Raw genomic sequence first — 21,382 nt, forward strand, 5'->3', positions numbered from 1 at the left:
TTTAATTATTGCTCTGTTCTTTACTAGCGCAAACTCCCTTTGATTAGCAGGTAATAAGAAATTACACCCCTTTCTAAAGTAGAACTTTTAGAATCTCTTTTTCTCGCTGAAAGATCTTACTCATTCACAAGTCATTAATGATGAAGGATGTTTATTTTGGTGATGATGACGATGGTATTTGTGAAGTGCTCACTACGGGCCAGACACCATACTAAAGCGCTGGAGTGGATAAAAGCAGATCGAGTTGGACACAGTTCCTGTCCCATGTGGGGCTCACAGTCTCAACCCCCAGTTTACACATGAAATGACTGAGGCACGGAGAAGTGAAGCGACTTGCCCAAGGCCACACAGCAGACAAGTGGTAGAGCCAGGATTAGTTTCACGAAGAAGGCTGCCTGTCTACTTGTTCTGTTTTGTTCTCTGTCTCCCCGTCCTAGACTGTGCACCCATTGTTGGGTAGGGACCATCTCTATATGTTGCCGACTTGGACTTCCCAAGCGCTTGGTACCGTGCTCTGCACACAGTAAGCGCTCAATAAATACAATTTAATGAATGAAGGGAGAGAAAATTACTAGGGCATGTACTTTATTGTCTTCTTTTTGTAAATTCCAGATGAAATGAGAAGTACCAAAAAACAAGTGCGGGATTTCACGCATTCTCTCCTGCTTAGAACTCCCTCCCCCTGCATATCTAACCTACCATCTTCAAAATGCTGCAAAGATTGGATCTTCTCCAAGAAGCCTTCCCTGACTAAGCTCTCATCCCCCCTCCCTATTTTCCCTCCTTACTGCCACACTCAAGCACGTAGTCCCACCCACTAAACTCTTTCCAGCGCTTAGAACAGTGCTTGGCACGTAGTAAGCGCTTAACAAATACCGTCATCATCATTATTATTATTAGGTACTCACAGCCCTTATATAAATATCCTTATTCTCTGTTGCTTCTCTTACCTCTAATGTATTTTAATATCTCCCACACTGAACTGTAAGCTCCTGAAGGGCAGAGATTGTGGCTACTTATTGTACGCTCCTAAGCACTTGGTACAGTGCTCTGCATGCAATAAAGGCTCAGTAAATATGATCGATTGATAGGTTACTGTAACCTGGTTGCAAGTAGATGAAATATTGAATATATTCAGGTCTTTCCTGCCACCAACTTCTTGCTCAGACCCTCCCCCGTCAAGTTCAACAGACCACAGCTCTGTCCATTTTCAAAGCCCTTCTGAAATCACATCTCCTCCAAGAGGCCTTTCCCCAGTGTCATCATCGTGATCATTATCATCCACAATGATATTTTTTGAGCACTTTCCGTGTGCAGGCTATATTGAGCACTTGGGAGGGTTCAACACAACAGAGTTAGGAGACACATTCCCTGCCCACAATGAGTTTACAGTCTAGAGGAGGAGACATTAATTTCTAATCTCCCCAGTTTATGTCTCCCCCAAATGCCACCTAAGCACTTTTATGCTATTTAAGTTCTCTCAACCTCCCAAAGCACTTGCAAACATATTCTATCACTTAACCCTTGTACATATCGTCTTTCCTTCATCCTCTTCCCTGTAGTTGATTTTAGTTTATGTCTTCTCAACTAGATTGTATGCCCCTTGAAGGCAGGGATCATATCTACTAATTCTGTTGTACTCTTCCAAGTGCTTAGATTTTTAAAGTATTATTACTATTATTGGGGTGGCTCTTAGTTGCAAAATCCGGACGGTTGTTTCAGTGTCCTTTTGTCCCATGGTATTCAAGAAAGTTGCCCACGATTTAATACAGATTTACAGAAACTGTGAAAAATATTGGGAAGAGAAATATAGCGTTCTTTCTTTTTGTAAGTAAAAGTATTATGGCATATTTTGAGGAGAATGCTGATATTTGGACTTCTAAGTCATTATTGAAGAAAAAAATAGCGAACTAACTAGAAGCAGGAATGCCCTCTGTCCACCCATCCGCCAAACTAGCTCTCTTCAAACCCCTACTCACCTCCTCCAGGAAGCTCACCTCCTCCAGGAGGCCTTCCCAGACTGAGCTCCCCTTTTCCTCTGCTCCTTCACCCCTCCCCATCGCCCCCACTCCCTCCCTCTGCCCTTCCCCCTTCCCCTCCCCACAGCACTTGTGTATATTTGTACATTTTTATTACTCTATTTTATTAATGATGTGTATATAGCTATAAGTCTATTGATCTATTTTGATGGTATTGACACCTGTATCCTTGTTTTGTTTTGTTGCCTGCCTCCCCCTTCTAGACTGTGAGCCCGTTGTTGGGTAGGGAACGTCCCTATATGTTGCCGAATTGTACTTTCCAAGCGCTTAGTACAGTGCTCTGCACACAGTAAGCGCTCAATAAATACCATTGAATGAATGAACGAATTTAAAGATGTCTTGGAGTTTTAAGTAGAAATAAATGTGTATTCAAGCCATTATTCCAATTGAACAGACTTGCTGTTTTTAGCCATTGCTGCTTGTGCAATTCACCTGCTTGATCTTCAGAAGAATTTTTAAATTTGAGAAAATACCTTTTGGAAATGAGCCTCTTGTTTATTGACTAATGAATGATTTTATGTATTTTTTTTTTTTGCAAAGGGGAAAGAGAAAAAAGGAAAGAACAATTGCTTGAAATTGCAAAGTCAAAGCAAGAGAGGACAGACACCCAACTGCATAATTTGCGACAGGTATTCCCTCAATTGTGGCTTTGCTCATAAATTCTGAAAGCAGTGTAACTATGAAGAGGGTATATTAATACATAAAAAATGGGAGAAATTCCATGATTGAGGAAACCATTTTACTTAATCAATCAGTGATATTTATTGTATTTACTGCACAGCGTGGCTCAATGGAAAGAGCCCGGGCTTGGGAGTCAGAGGTCGTGGGTTCAAATCCCAGCTCCGCCAATTGTCAGCTGTGTGACTTTGGGCAAGTCACTTCACTTCTCTGTACCTCAGTTCCCTCATCTGTAAAATGGGGATGAAGACTGTGAGCCCCACGTGGGACAACCTGATCACCTTGTATCCTCCCCAGCGCTTAGAACAGTGCTTTGCACGTAGTAAGCACTTAACAAATGCCATCATTAATTAATTAATTAATTACAAGCCCTTGGGAGAGTACAATATAACAGTGTAACAAAGTTGGTAGACACATTCCCTACCCACAACTAGCGTACAGTCTAGAGGAGGAGACAGGTACTAATATAAATAAATGAATTACAGATATGTACATAAGGGCAGTGGGGCTGAAGGAAGGTGACTAAAGGGAGCAAATCAGGGTGATGCAGAAGGGAGTGGGAGAAGAGGAAATGAGGGTTCAGCTAGGGAAAGCCTCTTGGATGAGAGTCTGCCTTCAATAAGGCTTTTAAGGTAGGAAGAGTAATTGTCTGCCAGATTCACTTTTGTAGGCCTCAGTTACCTCACTGTAAAATGGGGATTGAGTCTGTTAGCCCCACGTGGGATAGGGACTGTGTCCAACCAGATTTCCTTGTATCCACCGCAGTGCTTAGAACAGTGCCGCGGACATAGTAAACACTTAACAAATACCACTGTCATTATTATTATTATCATTATTATTGTTATATGAAGAGGGAGGCTGTTCCAGGCCAGAGACAGGGTGTGGGTAATAATATAATGGCATTTATTAAGCGCTTACTATGTGCAAAGCACTGTTCTAAGCGCTGAAGAGGTCAGCAGTGAGATAGATTCATTCATTCATTCATTCATTCAATCATATTTATTGAGCGCTTACTGTGTGCAGAGCACTGCACTAAGCGCTTGGGAAGTCCAAGTTGGCAACATCTAGAGATGGTCCCTACCCAACAGCGGGCTCACAGTGTAGAAGGGGGAGACAGACAACAAAACAAAACATATCAGCAAAATAAAGTAAATAGAATAAATATGTACAAGTAAAATAAATAGAGTAATAAATATGTACAAACATATATACATATATATTGGTGTTGTGGGGAGGGGAAGGAGGTAAGGCGGGGGGGAGGGGGAGAGGAAGGAGCTTAGTACAGTGCTGTGCACACAGTAAGCGCTCAATAAATACGATTGATTGATTGATTGATTGATTGAGGGGGCTCAGTCTGGGAAGTCCTGGAGGAGGTGAGCTCTCAGTAGGGCTTTGAAGGGAGGAAGAGAGCTAACTTGGTGGGTGTGGGGAGGGAGGGCGTTCCATGAGATTGAGGTACAGTGAGTAGGTTGGCATTAGAAGAGCGAAGTATAGAGGCTGGGTTGTAGTAAGAGAGTAGCGAGGTGAGGTAGGAGGGGGCAAGGTGATTGATTGCTTTAAAGCCGATGGTAAGGAGTCTCTGTTTGATGCGGAGTTGGAGGGCTACCAGTGGAGGTTCTTGAGGAATGGGGAAATGTGGACTGAACATTTCTGTAGACAAATAATCTGGGCAGCTGAGCAGAGTATGAACTGGAGTGGGGAGAGGCAGGAGGCAGGGAGGTCGGCAAGAAGGCTGATACAGTAATCAAGGCAGAGTAAAATAAGTGCTTGGATTACTATGGTAGCAGTTTGGATAGAGAGGAAAGGGCAGATTTTATCTATGTTACTACTGAATTTGGAAATATTCTGAAGCATGATTGTATAGCCTCCGTTTAGCCGGGTTAGACATTGTCTTGATTTTGTAATTAAAGGTTTGAGCTTACATTACTTGCTGCTGTAAATAATGAGTATGAAAAAGTAAGCGTATTATTTTCTATTTCCCTTACGCTAGTATTCTGGTCGTAATGTGCCGAATTATAGACCTGAAGAGTTGTGTTCTTTTACTGACTTTTATAAACATCTGTGTTCAGATCTATGTAAAACAGCAAAGTGATCTGCAGTTTCTCCATTTCAACATGGAGAATTCTCAGGAGTTAATGCAGGCATGTGACTCAAATGTGCATGATTCAAAAGTTCATGAAACAAGGTAAGTGAGGTGCCCGTTGATGTGTGAGCTCTTATTTCAGGAGATAAAGCATGCCATAGTTATCACTGTAAACATAAATAGTCGTGAGACCTGTTTTTCTGGGGAGGGGATGGAATTTCAGAGTTCTACTCCTACCTCAGCCATTGACTTGATGAAAGCCACCCTCGTAACTTGTTCGTCTTATTTCCTTATTCAGCTATAGACAATGCGTGCATGTAATGAGTGAATGTCTGCCATCTACATGCCAAGGTTTTATTCCGAGACCCAGCTGATAGTTATTTAAAGTTTTATCAGTAAATTACATTTTAAACCTCTAGATGTCAATTCAGGTACAGTACTAAATGTATAATGCAGATGTATGATATATAATTCAATGATTTACATGTAGTTAGGAAATAAGGTAGCAAGTTAAGGACTAAGCAAATTATGATACTGATGCAATTTCACAGAGAAGCAGCGTGGCTCAGTGGAAAGAGCACGGGGTTTGGAGTCAGAGGTCATGGGTTCGAGTCCCAGCTCCGCCACATGCCTGCTGTGTGACCTTGGACAAGTCATTTAACTTCTCTGAGCCTCAGTTACCTTTATCTGTAAAATGGGGATTAAGACTGTGAGCCCCACGTGGGACAACCTGATCACCTTGTATCCCCCCCAGCGCTTAGAACAGTGCTTTGCACATAGTAGGCGCTTAACAAATGCCATTATTATTATTATTATTATTATTATTAATCTGCTTAGGTCACAAAACATTTTTGGAATACATTTGTCCAAAGAATATTACTTAGAGTAAGCATACTGTTCATAATGATATTATGTTATAATATGACATGGTATAGTATTTTACTTAGAATAAAGTTGAATTTTGAAGTATGGGTTTTTTATGGATCCTTATGAGACCTTCATTTTTCTCAAAGGACTGTTAGAACTCTGAATTCTAATATTTGTGATTTACATCCAGGAGCATACTACTACTACTACTACTAATAGTGACGGTATTTGTTAAGTGCTTACTACATGCTAGGCTCTGTACTAAGCGCTGGGGTGGATACAAGCAAATTGGGTTGAACACAGTCCCTTGTCCCACATGGGGCTCAGTCTCAATCCCCATTTTACAGATGAGGTAACTGAAGCGCAGAGAAGTGAAGCGACTTACCCGAGGTCACACAGCAGACAAGTGGTGGAGCTGGGATTAGAACCCATGACCTACTGACTGCCGGGCGCATGCTCTAAGCACTGTGCCCTGCTGCTTCTCTACTAGAAATACTAGCTATATTAGAAATTTAGGTTTAAATTCTTGGCTCTTAATCCTCATCCTCCTCAACCACTCAGCTGCCTTCGACACTGTGGCCTTCTGAAAACATCGTCGAACCTTGGCTTCACTGATGCTGTCTTCTCCTGGTTCTCCCATCTCTCTGGTTTCTCATTCTCCGCCTCTTTCCCTGACTCCTCCTGTGCCTCCCATTTTCTAACTGTGGGAATTCCTCAAGGGTCGGTCCTGTGTCCCCCTCTATTCCCCTTCAACACCCATTCCCTTGGAGAAGTCCTTCACTTGGAGAAGCAGCGTGGCTCAGTGGAAAGAGCCCAGGCTTTGGAGTCAGAGGTCATGGGTTCAAATCCTAGCTCTGCCAGTTGTCAGCTGTGTGACTTTGGGCAAATCAATTAACTTCTCTGTGCCTCAGTTCCCTCATCTGTAAAATGAGGATTAAGACTGTGAGCCCCCCCATGGGACAACCTGATCACCTTGTAACCTCCCCAGCGCTTAGAACAGTGCTATGCACATAGTAAGCGCTTAATAAATGCCATCATCATCATTATTATTATTATTACCATCCCTATGTGGATGATTCCAAAATCTACACCTCCAGCCCTGATTTTTCTCCTTCTTTGCCGACTCGTATTTCCTCCTGCCTTCGGTACATCTCTACTTGAGTGTCCCCTGGACACCTCAAACTTAACACGTCCAAAACAGAACTCCTCATCTTCCCACCCGAACTCTTAAGTTTGACATTCCCATCACTGTGGACTGCACCACTATCTTCCCTGTCTCACAAACCCATAGCTTTGGCAGCATCCATTCATTCATTCATTCAATCGTAGTTATTGAGCACTTACTGTGTGCAAAACACTGTACTAAGCGCTTGGGAGAGTACACTATATCAACAAACAGATACATTCTTGCTTACAACAAGCTCACCTTGACTCATATCCCTCATTCAACCCACATATTCAATCTGCCACCAAATCTTGTTGGTTTTATCTTCACAACACTGCTAAAATCCATCCTTTCCTTGCTAAGCAAACTGCTACACATTGGTCCGAGTTCTTGTCCTGTCCTGCATCCTCTCCCCCTCATCCCCCTCTCCATCCCCCCCATCTTACCTCCTTCCCTTCCCCACAGCACCTGTATATATGTATATATGTTTGTACATATTTATTACTCCATTTATTTATTTATTTATTTATTTTACTTGTACATATCTATTCTATTTATTTTATTTTGTTAGTATGTTTGGTTTTGTTCTCTGTCTCTCCCTTTTAGACTGTGAGCCCACTGTTGGGTAAGGACTGTCTCTATATGTTGCCAACTTGTACTTCCCAAGCGCTTAGTACAGTGCTCTGCACACAGTAAACGCTCAATAAATACGATTGATGATGATGATGATGATGATGACTACCGCATCAGCTTCTTCTCTGGCCTTCCTGCCTCCTGTCTCTTGCCACTCCAGTTCATACTTAATAATCATCTTCATCATCATTGTTATGGTATTTTTTAAGTGCTTACTATGTGCCAGGCACTGTACTAAGCTCTGGGGCAGATACAAGCAAATCCGGTTGGACACGGTCCCTGTCCTGCGTGGGGCTCGCAGTCTCCATCTCCATTTTACAGATGTGGGGACTAGGCCCAGAGAAGTAAAATGACTTGCCCAAGGTCCTAGAGAAGCAGCATGGCTCAGTGGAAAGAGCCCGTGCTTTGGAGTCAGAGGTCAGGGGCTCAAATCCCGGCTCCACCAGTTGTCAGCTGTGTGACTTTGGGCAAGTCACTTCACTTCTCTGGGCCTCAGTTCCCTCATCTGTAAAATAGAGATTAAGACTGTGAGCCCCACCAGGGACGATCTGATCACTTTGTAACCTCCCCAGCGCTTAGAACAGTGCTTTGCACATAGTAAGCACTTAATAAATGCCATTATTATTATTAGGCAGGCAAGTGATGGAGCCAGAATTAGAACCCATGACCTTCTGACTCCCAAGCCTGTGCTCTTTCATCATCATCATCATCAATCGTATTTATTGAGCGCTTACTGTGTGCAGAGCACTGTACTAAGCGCTTGGGAAGTACAAATTGGCAACATATAGAGACAGTCCCTACCCAACAGTGGGCTCACAGTCTAAAAGGGGGAGACAGAGAACAAAACCAAACATACTAACAAAATAAAATAAATTGGGCTTTCCGCTACACCATCCTACTTCTCTCTGCTGCTCATCTGAGCAGCAGAAAAATGATCTCATTTTTCTACAGAACCGTTCGGTCCCTGTTTCTCCGCTGCTCAGGAGCCTCCAGTGGTTGCCCATCCCTCCCCTCATCAAACAGAAACTCCTTACCAAAATAAACAAAAACAAAAAATTAACAAAATAAAATAAATACAATAGATAAGTACTAGTAAAATAAATAAATAAATAGAGTAATGAATATGTACAAACATATATACCTTAAAGCTTTCAATCACCTTGCTACCTCCCGACTTATCTCTTTGATTTCCTATTACAGCCCAGCCCACACACTTGGCCGCTCAGATGCCTACCTACTCACTGTACCTCGGTCTCATCTGTCTCGCTGCCGATCCCGCGCCCACATCCCGCCTCTGGACTTGAGCTCCCTCCCCCTTGGTATCCGACAGACGATCACGCACCCCACCTTCAAAACCTTATTGAAAGTACATTTCCTCCGATAGGTCTTCCCCGACCAAGCCCTCATTTCCTTCTCTCTCACTCCCTTCTGCATCAACCTTGCACTTGGGATTTGCCCCTTCATTCAGCTCACTCTCATCCCCACAGCACTCAGGTACATATGCATAATTTATTTTAATGTCTGTCTCCCTGTTAACTCCGTGAGGGCAGGGAACTTGCCTATTGACTATGTTATGTTGTATTCTAACAAGCACTTGGAACAGTGCTGTGCACACAGTAAGGGCTTAATCAATCAATCAGTCATATTTATTGAGCGCTTACTGTGTGCAGCGCACTGTACTAAGCACTTGGGAAGTACAAGTTGGCAAAATATAGAGACAGTCCCTACCCAACAGTGGGCTCACGGTCTAGAAGGGGGAGACAGAGAACAAAACCAAACATATTAAGAAAATAAAATAAATAGAATAGATAAGTACAAGTAAAATAAATAAATAAAGTAATAAATATGTACAAACATCTATACATATATACAGGTGCTGTGGGGAAGGGAAGGAGGTAAGATGGCAGGGATGGAGGTGGGGGCAAGGGGGAGAGGAAGGAGGGGGCTCAGTCTGGGAAGGCCTCCTGACTGATTAATTGCATAGGCATGCAAGTCAATCAGTCAGTCAGTCGTATTTATTGAGCACTTACTGTGTGCAGAGCACTGTACTAAGCGCTTGGGAAGTACAAGTTGGCAACATACAGAGATAGTCCCTATCCAACAGTGGGCTCACAGTCTAGAAGGGGGAGACAGAGAACAAAACCAAACGTATTAACGAAATAAAATAAATGCAATAGATAAGTACAAGTAAAGTAAATAAATAAATAGAGTAATGAATATGTACAAACATATATCCATATATACAGGTGCTGTGGGGAAGGGAAGGAGGTAAGACGGGGGTGATGGAGAGGGGGACGAGAGGGTTGCAAGTGTGTACTATGTTTAAGAACAGAAAGTATTATAAGGTTTGAACCCTTTCCTTAAGCAGTACAATTCATGATACATATAGTTCTCTTTCATATCGTATTAGAGAAGCAGTATGGCTTAGTGGCAATACCCTGGGCTTGGGAGTCAGAGGTCATGGGTTCTAATTCCGACTCCGCCACTTGTCCGCTGTGTGACTGTGGGCAAGCCACTTCACTTCTCTGTGCCTCAGTTACCTTATCTGTAAAATGAGGATTAAGACTGTGAGCTACACATGGGACAACCTGATTACCTTATATCTACCCCAGTGCTTAGAACAGTGCTTGGCACGTAGTGAGCGTTTAACAAATACCATCATTGTCACTGTTGCATATGACGAAATCATTGACGGTTAAGTTCACCTATGAGAGAGAGAGAGAGAGAGTGTGTGTGTACATATGTTTGGCTGAAATGGTGAATGTGGGATCCACAGTTCCAACAAGATTGTGCACACAAAAGGTTGTCCCTTCTTGTATTTTCTTGCTTAATGTTGCAGTGTCTGGCGCTGTTTTCTCTTTTGCCTCTGAGTCATATCCTGACTAGGCTATTGAATAAGTCCCCTGACTGGGCTTCCTATCCAGTCTCCCCTTTCTCCAGTCCACATGCCATTCTGCTGCCTGGATCATTTTTCTAAAACATGTTCTGCAAACTTTTCTCCACTTTTCAAAAATTTGCAGTGGTTACCCATTCTACTCCACATCAAGCAGAAACCCCTAAGGCGGTCCATCAGCTCTCTGCCTCACTCCTATTGATCCATTCTTTTCTCCCATTCCACCCCAGTTCACATTCTTCATTCCTCTCCAGGTAACATATATTCTATGCCTCATTCTTGCCTACCTCATATCCAGTGTTTTGCTCACCCCTTTCCTCCTCCTGGAACTCCTTCCCCCTTCAAATCTGCCAAACCACAGATCTCCCCATCTTCAAAGCCTGTCTGTAATCTAACCTCCCTCTAGGAGCTTTCTCCAATCATTTTTTCTTCTCCCTACATCACATCCTAGGAAACAGCATGGCATAATAGATAGAGCACGGGTTTGGGAGTCAGAAGATCCCGTGTTCTAATTCTGGCTCCACCATTTTCTTCTTTGTGACCTTGGGCAAGTCACTTCACTTCTCTGGGCCTATTACCTCATCTGTAAAATGGAGATTGAGACTGTGAGCCCCACCTGTGTCCAACCCGATTTGCTTGTCTCCACCCAAGTGCTTAGTACATTGCCCGGCACATAGAAAGCGCGTAACAAAATACCATAATTATTATTCTCCCAATGACCACCTTAACACTTTTGTGCCAACTTATTCCACCTTGGCACTTATAGGACTTGTATGCACAGCGATTAACATCCTCTACTATTTAATTATTTGCTCATTCACATATCTATCTTTCCATTCTCTTCATCATCCTATTTACAGTTGTGTCTATTTACAGTTAAATTGTGAGCTCCTTGAGGGTTGGGATTGTGTCTTCTAACTCTACTGTCCTCTCCCAATTAGAATTGGCAGACACGTTTTCTGCCCAGTACAATGCTTAGAATATAGTAGCTGCTCAATAACTGTGATCGGTTGATTGATCAATCTTGTTTTTAACTGCTCCCTTTTTTATGTTACAGTAAAGAGATGGTCTTAGCAGACCTTGAAAATAGCAACCAGAAAGTCACCTTTAAGAGAGAGAGAAATCAAAAAGTATCTTTAAAGGATCCAGAATTCGACACCACACAAGCTCAACAATGTAAGGCACGTGAAAGCAGTTGTGATGTGTACAAAGGGGAGAAGAAGGAGCAAGTGAATGCTTCAGACGAGAAAAGTATCACCACCACCTCATATCCACTTAAAGGTTCAGTACAAGAACTAAAGACTCTGCTTAAGAAAGATGCAATGGAAGATAATTCATCAAGTGTTTTGGAATCAGGGAGGAAAGCGGTGGTGGACATTAACAGTCCAAAATCAGCAAGAAATTGTGAAGTGTCTCCAAATGAAATTCAGAACAGAGAGAAGTACCTCAGTGGAGCATCTAACCATAAGCATTGGCACGATCTCAGTGTTTACATGGGCTTAGCTAACTGTTCTAGATCAAAGGAACTTGAAAAACTGCGCGTCGAATGTCAAGATCAGATGTCTGAGGCTGCCGAAGTCTCGTTCCTCCACATGAACGAAACCAGCAGACAGGATGAGGGTAATATTTGTGAGTCGGCCTGCTGCCATCCGAGCAACTTCATAGTTGAAGCTCCATGCCACACCTCAGTCTCCGATTTGGAATGGATGAAGATTTTCAAACCTTCAAAAGTAGAGAGAACCGTCCGGCACAGGACCGTTTGCTTATGTTCGGGGGCTGTCTGTGGAATAAAAGGTCCCACTTTGAAAAGGTTAGATTAGCCACACTTGCAAACACCCAGGGCAAATGTATAACCTCAGAATGTGGAAATGTCCGAAGGGCTCTCTCCTGACCATTTATTACAATTATTATTATTATGGTATTTGTTAAGGGCTTACTATGTGCCAAGCACTGGGGAAGTTACCGGGTAATCAGATTGTCCCATGTGGGGCTCACATTTTTTAATCCCCATTTTACAGGTGAGGTAACTGAGGCACAGAGAAGGTAAGTGACTTGCCCAAGGTCACATAGCAGACAAGTGGCGGAGCCGGGATTAGAGCCCACGACCTCTGACTCCCAAGCCTGGGCTCTTTCCACTGAGCCACGCTGCTTCTGTGATTTTCAATCACACTGTGTACGTGCCAGGTGTATATTTAAGTTAAAAGAGAATCAGATGTACATAATAACCATATTTGCATTTAAAATGCAAACATCCACTGCACCCATGAAAAGCTTAACCACATGGTCACCGTGGCCCTCCAACTAAACGAAAGGGCTTTGATGTAGCTTCCAAGTCATTATCATCTTTATATAGGATTACTTCTGAGCTGAAGGATTTGCATGAAAACATAACCAGTTGTTGTTATTGTGAGGGCCTGGACAAACATGTTCTTAAAAAAACAGGCTGGTGGATTCTCATTAAGAATGGAATGTTGCTCTGGAACATTTTTTTTCCTAGACTTTCCTTTGACTTGCCTTTGACACTGCCCTTTTCATTCCTTGAGTGGTATTACATGGCTCTGTCTTTTCATTTTATCTCTTCCCCCACCCTAGCCTAAAAAAGGGTCTTAACATGAAAATATATCTGCCTGCCTCAGTGTTGCTTCAGATTTTTTCCCCCCAAAGTATTTTATGATGCAAGAGAATGGATACTTCATTCATTCATTCAATCGTATTTATTGAGTGCTTACTGTGTGCAGAGCACTGTACTTCTGTTTAATTCATTCATTCATTCAATTGTATTTATTGAGCGCTTACTGTGTGCAGAACACTGTACTAAGCGCTTGGGAAGTACAAGTTGGCAACAATAGAGACGGTCCCTACCCAACAGTGGGCTTACAGTCTACAAGGGGGAGATGGAGAACAAAACAAAACATATTGACAAAATAGAATAAATATGTACAAATAAAATAAGTAAATAAATAGAGTAATACGTACAAACATGACTGCTAAGGGCCATTAGCTCCATAGTTCAGTAAATATGCATAAATTATTATGTTTTGAAATGTGCACAATTTACATGGCAAAAGAATTGCCAAATATTGTAGTTCTTTTAATACCATGAAAATGTCTGGCAGAGTTTAAATAAAGATGCATAGACTTTTAAATATGGAAAATGATGACACTTTCCCTTTGTTTTTGGACAGAGACCCTCTTTTGTCAACGGGTCAGGGTTTATCTCGTGTTGATTTCCGCAAGATTTAAAACTCAAAACATCAATAATACTAATACTTCTAATAATGATAATTATGGTTTTTGTTAAGTGCTTAAGCAAGTTCTGTGCTAAAGCAAGTCCTCTAAACTGTAAGCTCCTTGTGGGGAGAGATCGGTCTACCATCTCTGTTCCATTGTACTCTCTCAGGGGCTTAGTATAGTGCTCTGCGTACAGTAAGGGCTCAATAAATGCCGTTGATTGACCGATTAATTGATTGACCGATTAATTAATTAAGTTGGGCCCAATCCCTTCCACACGTGGGGTTCATGGTTTTAAGTATTACATTTCTGAATGTTTTTAGAGCTAAATGTCAAAGTTTCTGCTCCGCACGTCATTCACCCAACACCTTAGCTGGTCATTTTAGTGCAATCTAATGAGCCATCTTTAGCTGTAATTACCCATCCGAGGGCAAACCTGCAGAAGATTCTTCAGTACCAAAACAGCGTAGAACTTTATTAGAAGATTTTGTGAGATGAGAGAAAAATCGCCACACTGAAGTATTTCCCCTTTATTAACTCTTGTCAGCAGGAGAGTCAGTGGGTGCATCTTGCTTACGGTGATCGTTGAGGTTCTTGCTTTCGTGTGTGTACCGTTGAGTGTCAAATGTGTGACTAAGTGAAGTTAATGAAACTCCCTGCTTCTCCATAAGATTGTAAGGACTAGTACCTAACGCTCGATAAATGCGTATTTCAGTAAGGAGAGTGGGAGGTATTTGGCCAAAATATTCCGTCATTTTCTAAAATTCATTCATCCATTCATTCAATCGTATTTATTGAGCGCTTACTGTGTGCAGAGCACTGTACTAAAATGATTTTATATGCTAAATGTAGATATTCCTATCTTAAGTAGGGGAGAGAAGAAGTCGTGGAAGCCACGAGGTGGTTCGTTTCTTAGCATAAGAATCTGAACAACCTTTGTAATCAGGCCACGCGACTCCACTTGAGGCCCTTCAACAACTTATCCAGAGGCTGGCTCCAGCCAGCTCCTTAGCCTGACCCTTCAGATGGGGTAGACCTCTTCTCCCATCGCAATTGATGGTAGCAGCAGGCACTTTTCCCACCTTGCAAGTTCCCCCGCCTTAAGGGTGCTCTGTGATATTCAGAAGAGAGACAGTGTAGTGGTATTTCACTTCTTCCTCCCATCCCCTCCTCTTCCTGCTGGCCCTGATTCTTATCATTGGCCCCAGTTCTGGTAGGTAAAGAGCTGGGGGAGCTAGTCAGAAAGAGGAAAGAGGGAAAAGGTGAGCCCTGTTCTAGACCGTAAGCCCGTTTCTAGACTGTGAGCCTATTGTTGGGTATGCTTAATGAAACAAATGAAAGAAGAACAAGATGACAAAATCTCGAAGAAACCGAGAGATTGTGCAGCTTAAAGAAGACCAACAGAAACGAGACGTGGGTTGGAGGATTTTTAACTCTAGGACACTGCTATCATTGTGTTAGTGGAATCAAGCAGATTGAGTCCCTTCCTTCCTCTCCCCCTCGTCCCCCTCTCCATCCCCCCCATCTTACCTCCTTCCCTTCCCCACAGCACCTGTGTATATGTATATATGTTTGTACATATTTATTAGTCTATTTATTTATTTATTTTACTTGTACATACCTATTCTATATATTTCATTTTGTTAGTATGTTTGGTTTTGTTCTCTGTCTCCCCCTTTTAGACTGTGAGCCCACTGTTGGGTAGGGACTGTCTCTATATGTTGCCAATTTGTACTTCCCAAGCGCTTAGTACAGTGCTCTGCACATAGTAAGCGCTCAATAAATACGATTGATGATGATGATGATGAGTGGATTTGAAAAATCAAAACAAAAACCCGACAACAACCATTCACACTATCTTGATGGGGTTATCCCTTTATCCCTGATTGAGTTTATCACTGAAGCATTCGGCTTTTAGGAGGAAACTTTTGACGACAGTCACGCATCAGTAAAATTATATTTGGTTTCTTACCCAGTCAGAGGGCTTCTCTCAGACTTAGCATTCTCGAGCATATTTAGCCTTTTGTGCTGTTGCTTCTCGATACCTTTTTTGATCTTGATCGAGAAGCAACATGGCCTAGTGGCAAGAGCCCGGGATTGGAAGTCAGAGGTCGTGGGTTCTAATCCTGGCTCTGCCACTTGTCTGCTGTGTGACCTTGGGCAAGTCACTTAACCTCTCTGTGTTACCTCATCTGTAAAATGGGGATTGAGACTGTGAGCCCCAGGTTGGACAGGGACTGTGTCCAACTTAATTACCTTGTATATATCCCAGTGCTTGGCACATAGTAACTTATACTTCCCTAGCGCTTAGTACAGTGCTCTGCACACAGTAAGTGCTCAATAAATACGATTGATGATGATAGTAAGTGCTTAACAAATACCATTATTATTATTATTATTATTATTATTATTATTATTATTGTTATTGTGTAGTATCCAGTCTTATGTTACTTGTCTATTTAGGACCTTAGTATTGAGAAAGTCTTTGTAATTTATTGACAGCCAGCGAATAGTCAGCTTGCATTCCCGTTGCTTGGGCTCTCCTTTGATATCCACCCTGAAAAAAGACAAGCTTCTGAAATGTAAGAAATCCCACGAAGCAGACTTGCCCTCTGAGACCAAGGACTCATGTGAAATCCACTCAGACCCCAAGTCTCCAGTCCATCAGGTCAGTGAAGAGCATACATTGATTCAAGTAGGGCTGAAAAATCCTGAGGACTTCGGTTTAATGCAGTTGTTGGCTTGAATTTGTTGAAACTCTTTTCCACTGAGTTAGAGGCAGCAGAAAGCAGAGCGGCAAAGGTAAGATCCCAGCTCCCTGTGATTGCCTCCGCTCTCCGTCAACATCCCCACTCCATCACTCCTCTGTGCCTCCCTCAGCTATTTCCTTCGTATTTCTCCGTGCCCATCTTAGATTTTGGAGGCGAGGAGGACCCACTCCTCTTTTAAGGAATCCCGTGAAATAAGTACCCATAATTAAATGGTAGCCAAGCACTTTTTCTTGGTTCACAGACTGTGAAATAAATGACAAATTAAGCATTCTTCTGGAAAAATTTAGAGACCTTAGAAAAGTTCATAAGAGACCTTTTGCCATGCTGTGAAGTTTATACAGCGTGGCTCAATGGAAAGAGCATGGGCTTGGGAGTCAGAGGTCATGGGTTCAAATTCCTCCCTCCTGGAGGCCTTCCCAGACTGAGCCCCTTCCTTCCTCTCCCCCTCGTCCCCCTCTCCATCCTCCCATCTTACCTCCTTCCCTTCCCCACAGCACCTGTATATATGTATATATGTTTGTACGTATTTATTACTCTATTTATTTATTTTACTTGTACCTATCTATTCTATTTATTTTATTTTGTTAGTATGTTTGGTTTTGTTCTCCATCTCCCCCTTTTAGACTGTGAGCCCACTGTTGGGTAGGGACCGTCTCTATATGTTGCCAACTTGGACTTCCCAAGCACTTAGTACAGTGCTCTGCACACAGTAAGCGCTCAATAAATACGATTGATTGATTGATTGAATTCCAGCTGTGCCAATTGTCAGCTGTGTGACCTTGGGCAAGTCACTTAACTTCTCTGTGCCTCAGTTACCTCATCTGTAAAATGGGGATTTAGACTCTGAGCCTGCTGTTGGGTAAAGGACCGTCTCTATATGTTGCCAACTTGTACTTCCCAAGCGCTTAGTACAGTGATCTGCACAGAGTAAGTGCTCAATAAATACGATTGAATGAATGAATGAATGGGGATTAAGACTGTGAGCCGCACGTGGGACAACCTGATCACCTTGTATCCTCCCCAGTGCTTAGAGCAGTGCTTTGGACATAGTAAGCACTTAACAAATGCCATCATCATTATTATTATTATTATTATTCATCTCCGAGAATAACATAAAGCTTCCCCAGAAACACTTGAATCTCTTCTGCTACTGTAGTTTCCCAATATCTGTCAGGGTTCCGCCTTCGGAGAGGTGAAAACCAAAATAACTATTTTGCATTAGTGTTTTATTTAAACACTCCATGCAAACAGTGAATACCACTGATAATGACAAAGCTTAGCTGCCGCAAATTTTTCTCCTCCCAGTCCTTATAGCTGGAGGAAGCAGGAAGTAGTGATTTTCAGAGCAGTTCGGCCATCAACAGAGATTTAGTAATATCTGGTGATTTTCTAACATTGTCCCCTTCCCATTCCCATTCCCATTCCCACCCCACACCTCTGTGGGAAGCTACTGCTTAGAGTAGTGCTTTACCCAGAGCAGGTGCTCAGATATTAAATGAGTGATTGAAGGGGCACTATATGAGGTACAGTTAATCGGAGTTGTAAATGAACCCATCAGACTTAGCGTATTGCTTCATTTTATTGATAACATGTCATAACTGGGGAACTAGAGTAAGCAATCTTTTATTTCTAATGATGGCAGTTCAGTAGCTGAACCTTAAACACCATTGATGGTCCTAATGTGGTAATTGGACAGATGGAAAAAAAACAACCTTTCAAAAGAAAAAGGAAAAAAAAAAGACTGGGCCCTAAATGCAATCAATTCCAGCATAGTCGGGAATTGATTGGGTTCCGTGCAAGTTAAAATGAAGCACACGAAGAAGCAGATCAAACAGGACACGTTACACGGCACAGCTGCACATTTGGGAATAGCAGCAAGTCTTGGATGAAATTGTTTCCTATCAGTCTTGCCAAGGCTTCTGGGGTTGAGATGTGCTAATTAAGACTATTAGGAGTTGAATTTGAAGGAGCAAAAAAAGTCATGGTTCTTTTTATCATAAGGGTGTTACATAATTAGTTGGCACGACTTGTAAATTCTGTTTATTTAGCTTGGTGGATCTTCTAAGATCAAAAACTGAAATGTGTCAAAATAAATAGATTTCTGTTTCTGGCCTGCTGTACCACTCCAGGCTCAAAGCCACATTTAATTAGTTGCTGTTCTCATTTGCATTGGTAGTGGTAATAGCGTTTATGGAGCACCTCCTGTTCGCAGAAAGCACTGTACTAAGCACTGGAAAAGAAGTTCACGGGTTAATTATAGGCACAGTCCTTGGCCCCCAAAGGGCTCAAATATCAAGAATAAGCAGTGGGGAGGAGTGGCAACAGTCACGTGAGGAAAGACAAACTGAAAATGTAAAAGTCCAGGACAACGATAAACAGCAAGCGTTTCAGGCTCCTCCTCCTCCTCCTCCTCCTCCTCATCATTCGTATTTATTGAGCGCTTACTGTGTGCAGAGCACTGTACTAAGCGCTTGGGAAATACAAGTTGGTAACATATAGAGACAGTCCCTACCCAGCAGTGGGCTCACAGTCTAAAAGGGGGAGACAGAGAACAAAACCAAACATACTAACAAAATAAAATAAATAGAATAGATGGTGCGGACCATCAGTCCCAGCCACAACCAACAGTCTAAAATTTGAGAATGTTTTTTCACTTTTTCAGCCCTTTCTGGGCTGGAGCATCTTACCTCCTTCCCTTCCCCACAGCACCTGTATATATGTATATCTGTTTGTACATATTTATTACTCTATTTATTTATTTATTTATTTTGCTTGTACATATCTATTCTATTTATTTTATTTTGTTAGTATGTTTGGTTTTGTTCTCTGTCTTCCCCTTTTAGACTGTGAGCCCACTGTTGGGTAGGGACCGTCTCTATATGTTGCCAACTTGTACTTCCCAAGCGCTTAGTACAGTGCTCTGCACACAGTAAGCGCCCAATAAATATGATTGATTGATTGATTGGAGCAGAGGCTGATGGGAGTCCCAAAGCCAGGGGGTTGGGCAGTCCCTCTACCTCCTTCCCTTCCCCACAGCACCTGTATATATGTTTGTACATATTTATTACTCTATTTATTTTACTTGTACATATCTATTCTATTTATTATATTTTGTTAATATGTTTGGTTTTGTTCCCAGTCTCCCCCTTCTAGACTGTGAGCCCACTGTTGGGTAGGGACTGTCTCTATATGTTGCCAACTTGGACTTCCCAAGCGCTTAGTACAATGCCCTGCATGCAGTAAGCGCTCAATAAATACGATTGATTGATTGATTGATTGATGTGGAGAGCTCTGGAGGTCCGGACCAGGTGGCCCAAGCGCTTAGTACAGTGCTCTGCACACAGTAAGCGCTCAATAAATACGATTGATTGATTGATTGACGGGTGTAGGGCTCATCCTGCAGCCGATGGGAGTCCCAGTGGCATGAGAGTGGGCAACTTCTCTCCCGTGCTGTGGGCCCCAGAGGTCAGGAGCATGCGGAGTGGTCGCTGCCCGATAACACATAGCCAAATGCTTCTCGATATCATTAATGTGTTCAAATTATTCTGCCTCCTAGGATGACTGTTCTCCTACAAGTAAGCTTCAGCACTTGCTGGAGGAATCACGCCAGATGGTGGCAAATCTGGAACTTTGTACCATGCTCCCCATAAGTCTTGGTAATCCCAGCGGCAGCCCCAACACAGTATGTATTTATTTTGTCTGGTAAATAGGTTCGAAAAGGCTGAATAAATATTCAGATACGTCTGTATGGCAACATATACGCGCACACACCACCTTCTGGGTTGCTGCCGTGAACAGCTGTTTGGGCAGGGTGGGTCACGGGGAGGTGGAAGGTGGGTGCCTCTCACACTGTAAGCGCTCAATAAATACGATTGATTGATTGATTGATTGATTGGACACCTCCCCTTTTCCTCACCCCTGTCCCGGCTCCAGCCTCTGCAGCCATTTTAGAGAAGAGGCGGCAGAGGTAAGTGCCCTCTGAGAGGGGTGGCTGTCTTCACACCCCACTCAACATCCACACACCACCACTCTTTTGTGACTCCTTTAACCATTGTCCTCACACAGGCCCATTATGGGTTTTGGAAGCGAGGATCTCATCAGCTCCCTTCCCCTCCATGATTCCACCAACTCCCTTTGGTTTGATCTTCCCTCCAGTCCCCATGAGCCCTTCCTCCAGTTTCCCACAGATCACCTTTCCTTTGGATTTGAATGTATGGGTAGGTGCCTTGTGGGTGCCATACCATTGTGAATCGTGGATTTTTTTCGGCTAGGATTACGGAATGGCAAATGCGATAGTCGCGGAACATTCTGCTTAAGTGAACAGTTTCCTTGACTGAACAGAGCCCTTAAAAGTTCTTGATAGGGGTCTCAAAATATTGAACAGTATAACTAATTATGACCCGGAAGTCAGTCTTCGACCTGTGAACTGTCAAACATTCAGCAGTTAAACTCCTGATGATACTGGTCAATGACTAAAGAACACGATGTTGGATCGGAAGAGACCCTCCATACAGGTTTTGAGAGCATTGTGAGATGGAGGCAAAAATGAAAATAGCAAGCATATCACGAGATCAGCATCATTATCATTTCTTGAACAGCTAATGTCTACTAGGCTTTTGGGAGAAAAGAATCTAAGTGGACGACTTGCTGCCAGTCCTTGAGGATCTTACTTTCTAAGTTCGAGACTTTGTGAATAAGAAAACAAGGGCGGTACAGATGGAAAAAACAGAAGAAAGCAAAAAATAAACCCGGACTGATGGGGTGGCATTACTAGGGAGGTGGGAATTAGTCAGTGTTAGCTGGACCCCACTTGACTTCTCCGCAGTGGAAAGAGCACGGGCTTTGGAGAAGCAGCGTGGCTCAGTGGAAATAGTCCGGGCTTTGGAGTCAGAGATCATGGGTTCGAAACCCAGCTCCACCACTTGCCAGCTGTGTGACTTTGGGCAAGTCACTTAACTTCTCTGAGAGCTGAGAGCTCACCTCCTCCAGGAGGCCTTCCCAGACTGAGCCCCTTCCTTCCTC

The 21,382-nt window shown here is 42.8% G+C and overlaps 1 protein-coding gene across 4 annotated transcripts in view; it reads left to right on the forward strand.

Annotated features, from left to right (window-relative positions):
• The window catches only part of CCDC62 (coiled-coil domain containing 62), a 48,733-nt gene that overhangs the window by 19,975 nt on the left and 7,376 nt on the right, over nucleotides 1-21,382 (forward strand). For all 4 annotated transcript variants that reach the window (XM_038763666.1, XM_038763667.1, XM_038763668.1 and 1 more), the window contains exons 7-11: nucleotides 2,580-2,668; nucleotides 4,787-4,902; nucleotides 11,416-12,168; nucleotides 16,092-16,257; nucleotides 19,917-20,042. In XM_038763666.1, coding sequence (XP_038619594.1) covers nucleotides 2,580-2,668; nucleotides 4,787-4,902; nucleotides 11,416-12,168; nucleotides 16,092-16,257; nucleotides 19,917-20,042 — 1,250 coding nt within the window. The remainder of the gene's footprint in view (nucleotides 1-2,579; nucleotides 2,669-4,786; nucleotides 4,903-11,415; nucleotides 12,169-16,091; nucleotides 16,258-19,916; nucleotides 20,043-21,382) is intronic.

The sequence above is a fragment of the Tachyglossus aculeatus genome, chromosome 21, assembly GCF_015852505.1.
Source record: "Tachyglossus aculeatus isolate mTacAcu1 chromosome 21, mTacAcu1.pri, whole genome shotgun sequence".
Lineage (NCBI taxonomy): Eukaryota > Metazoa > Chordata > Mammalia > Monotremata > Tachyglossidae > Tachyglossus > Tachyglossus aculeatus.